Genomic DNA, 4,393 nt, shown 5'->3' with positions numbered 1-4,393 from the left:
ATTGGGCTGCAGCCCATCTACATTCAACAATTGCAAATTAAACATACAGTTGAAACCCATCAATCAGAAAGGTGAGGGCGATGGTATATGTTTAGCCTCAGAACGGGCAACTCTTATGTCGATCTCAACTAGAGCAAACTATTCCAACCTGACAAGCAAAGCACACCAGACACATGAATTGCTTGCCTAGTGCGGGATATCCACATTAACACACAGCACATGCGCATTATCCAACAAGCTGCAACAGTGGCTGGTGATCAGTTCCACAAACACAACAGAACATTGTTTCATGTCGTTTTTCATAACACAGTCATCCGCCTACCAGGCGCTGCTATAACTTTTCCAGCAATGTGTTTCTAGTCTGATTTGTATCCTTTGTCTATGGACTTGTTAGTAGGTAAGTTTACTTGCAAATTAAACATGCAGTTGAAACCCAACAGAAGGTGAACATGATAGTTTAAGTTTAGCCTCAAAGCGGCAACTCTACATCGAATTCAACTGGAGCAAACTATTCCTACATGACAAGCATGAACTGACGCAGCAATTACTTGCCTAGTGCAACGATATCCCTAGAACACAACAGCATACCTATGATCCAACAAGCTACAAGAAGCCAAGAAGCAATGTCTGTATACGCCAAGACATTCCTAACATGCACCATGTTTGTATACGCAAGAAGCAAGGGAAGCAATGTCTTTCATAAAGCACCGAGTGAATCAAGCTGTGTTTTCATAAACCAGATACCTTGAAAACAAACAGCATTCCTAACATGCATAAAGGCAGTCCCCTTGACGAAGATGTTACCGACTCTACAGATAATTATCTATAAGGATAGAAGAAACTATACTGCAGGGTGTTGTACATAGAAGAGCAAGCCAGAGAATTGTAATGCTAAATTAGATGGCCAACTTTCGTAGAGAACAAGCAATTTAGATATTTTATCAAGCTTATTAAGACCATATTGCAGGCACAGGCACATCATGAATGAATTTATAAATACTCCGTACACAAAATGACTCAGATTTGTAACAGCACACAGAGGCATCCAACATAGCAGTTATCCAATCAATTCACATTACCAAGAGGTGACAGCATGATCAGGTCTCAAACAACAGTGCGATTTAATTTAGGCAACATAACAAAACTGCAACCAGTGAAGTACTCATTACACCTCCATAGCCTACGCGAAAGCTGTAACCAGTGTTCAAGAACTTGATTCAAACGCAGTACAGTAAGAAGGCAACAGCATTTTACTTCGGGAGACAGGGAAAACAAGCGCTCAGCGCAGCCTCCTGGCCTCACGCTCAGACTCGAGGAGGGTGAGGATGTCGCCCTCACGGACAGGGCCCTTGACGTTCCTCATGATGAGACGGTTCTGGTCATCCAAGAACTTCACCCTGACCTGGGTCACCTGACCCCTGGAGCCGGTGCGGCCCATCACCTTGACCACAACCGCAAGCTTGACCTGAGTGTCCATGCTGCACAAACAGAGGGAATTGCTTTAGGCAAAGCAGGAGCAGCGTCAGAAACAGGTACTGCACAGTTCAATTGTTCTGGCCAAGGCTAAAATTTGTGTTCACACATAATTCAAATAATACAGGAGAGCAACCAAATGTCCGTGTACGTAGAGATCAAGGTAAGAATAGAAACCATCGCCTAGTTCAATTAGAAACATGGAATTAACTATCATGTTACCCTGTCTACTGTCCAATACCAATATAGCACATCGCCAATTTCGCAAGTAGGAACCCGAGGCCGATTCGAGATCTAAACACCAGCTACTAATAACCGCAAAAAACTCAAGAATACAAGTTGAAACTAAGAGAAAGATCTACCAGGATCATCAAGATGCCTCCAACTTAGACATATGGCGAAATAAAATCCCAACGAAACTAGGTAACAGCATCATCAATCACATCAACTAATCACGCGCACACGGATCGACCTAGCCCGTAAGTACGGCGAGGCAGAGGAGAAGGGGAGGGAGAGAACACGAACTTTTCTTCAGCTGCTGGCGATGGGAGTCGCTGCTTCTGCTACGACGACGGAGGCGGCGGCGCTAGGAGGGCAGAAAGAAGAGGGGTTAAAACCCTAGCGCTTCTCCAGTTATTATATATAAGCTATCGCTGCCGGCGGGCTGGGGTCATGGTCGTAAGCGTACTGATGGTCTCTTGGGCCTAAAGCCCAAGCTGGTGCTACTTTTCTTTAAATAGTATTCGTGGGCTGGTGCTACTTTCTGTAACTTACACGCTTAAAAAAAACCTAAACTGTTCTTACTAGTTTAGGTCTATAAAGCATCTTCGGTCGGCGTCTTCAAATCGTTTTCGAGCATGCTGGACAAATAACAACAATTTATCTGCATGTCCAAAACTTCGTTTCCGTTTGGCGCAGCTCAGTAGCATGTCCTACGCTTCGAGGCCATTCCCGCTCCACACGGCACGCCCTCAGCACTCCAGATGGAAGCCACGCCCCTCCAGGTACCACCTACCAGTGTCCCAGCCCATTCGCCCCCTCTTCCACATCGTGCATCCCCTCCACCCCTCCCGCCGCCGCCACAACCCATTTCAGTGTTTTAGTTCGTTTGCATCTGCTTCAGCAGTGCATCCCCCTCACTAGCCATCCATTTGTCGTCGGTGTTCTTCATCTCGGGCCCCGAACGCCACGACCACTCCGCACACCCACCACGCACGCAAGGTGTTCGGCCGTTTGCTTGGTAGGTGACATTTCGTAGTTCTTGCCTCTCTCATTGTCACTCATTTGATTGACGATTTGTTTGTTGATTCGTAGACATGGACAACACACAACATTATGATCCATCAATTGATGGAGGAGGATGCCTTCGATGCCTACATTAAGGAGCACTTGTCGATCATCAATTGTCATCGATAAACGCAAGCCGTCGAGCAGAAGAAGCCTCAACAGTGTGGAGGTTCCAATTTTGTGAGAAGAAAACCAAGCCCCGACAAAGGATGGAGGTTCATACCATGCTCTATACCGACTACTTTTCCACGATGCAACATACACCAAAGATTATCGGGGGCGCTATATATTGGATGAGCAAGGAGTTTTTCATGTTGATTCTTCATGCCTGAGAGAGTATGATAAGTAATCCGTGCTAAAGCCAAACTGTTGTGGCTTGATTGGTTTCTCATCAATTCAGAAATGCATCGCTGCCACGAGGATTCTTGCATATGGAGACCTTGTTGATTCAAGGGTCAACTACCTTCACATTAGTGAGTCTACAACCATTGAATGCATTTATATATTCTGCAAAGCGGTGGTCGGAAAGTTTGGGGCATACTAGTTGACAGGACCAAATGAAGGAGAGACTGCTAGGATCATGGCACAAAACGCAACGAGAGGATTTTCTAGAGTGCTTGAAAGCATAGACTGCATGCATTTGTCATGGATGAACTGTCGGTTTGCTTAGCAAGATTTGTACAAGGGGTGTGTGGTACTTAAAGTTGTGTCAAATCAATACTTGTGGATTTGGTATTGTATCTTTGGCATGGCAGAATCGCATAGTGACATCAACATGTTGTAACACTCTTTAGCGTTTGCGAAAGTAGTTGAAGATCATGTTCCACCATGCAACTATAAGATCAATGAGTGCACACATGCCAAAAGGTATTACCTAACCCATGGCAACTATCCAAGATGGACGCCATTTGTCAAGATCATCTCCGAGCCTCTAGGAGAGATGAAGTCTCACTATGATTCGCGAGAGGAAAGTTGCAGGAAGGATGTCAAGCCGACATCTAGTGTGCTCCAAGCTCGATTTTCTATTCTTCGGTACATGCTCTTACCTAGTCTCAAGATCAAATGTGAGAGGTGATAAATGTTTGTGTGATCATCCACAATATGATTGTCGAGCATGAGCAGAAGATTCGAGCGAACACCCATGTGGGTCCCTATGAGATCCTCTTGTGGATGTTGATCACCATATTCCAGCGAATTTTGCTAATTTTCTCGCCATAAATGCGAAAATGCATAATGGTCTCATATAGCATTTGTGAAGGCTTAAAAGATAGCCATGAACTATGTTGGTGTCTTGATCAAATTGAACATTAAGTTGGATTTATTGTATGTTTTATTTCCATTCGTAAAAAAAATTCATATAAAATCAGATTTATTTGTGTGTTTAAAGTCTAAAAATCGGTGTGTTCAAAGAATAGAAATTGCATAAATAAATACAAATAATTTGGGATGCCGTCAGGGGACGCAGCTAAGAATGGGCATGCCCTAAACACGGCACCTCGTGGCGGGATCTCCCAATTGAGTGGTCCAACGCTTTTGCCGAACTTCGTTTGTGGGACACAACTAGAGACCCGTACGTTGTGTCTCACTGTCTCCTCACCTACTCGATTACGGAAACAATGATTGTCCTAGCTCT

At 44.5% G+C, this 4,393-nt stretch overlaps 1 protein-coding gene across 1 annotated transcript; it reads right to left on the bottom strand.

The window, feature by feature from the left end:
- Positions 1 to 1,051: 1,051 nt before the first annotated feature.
- Positions 1,052 to 2,106, bottom strand: LOC124698929 (40S ribosomal protein S28). The gene is made up of 2 exons (XM_047231319.1): positions 1,999 to 2,106; positions 1,052 to 1,478 (listed from the first exon to the last, which is right to left on the bottom strand). The coding sequence occupies exon 2, from the start codon at positions 1,475 to 1,477 to the stop codon at positions 1,280 to 1,282; it is 198 nt and encodes a 65-aa protein (XP_047087275.1). The 5' UTR covers position 1,478; positions 1,999 to 2,106; the 3' UTR covers positions 1,052 to 1,279.
- Positions 2,107 to 4,393: the final 2,287 nt, after the last annotated feature.

Source organism: Lolium rigidum, chromosome 3 (assembly GCF_022539505.1).
Source record: "Lolium rigidum isolate FL_2022 chromosome 3, APGP_CSIRO_Lrig_0.1, whole genome shotgun sequence".
Classification (NCBI taxonomy): Eukaryota; Viridiplantae; Streptophyta; class Magnoliopsida; order Poales; family Poaceae; genus Lolium; species Lolium rigidum.
This window is presented reverse-complemented; position numbering and strand designations above follow the sequence as displayed.

Bases quoted from the DNA above. Each gene is read 5' to 3' on its own strand.
- LOC124698929 (XM_047231319.1), bottom strand. From the start codon at position 1,477: ATGGACACTCAGGTCAAGCTTGCGGTTGTGGTCAAGGTGATGGGCCGC.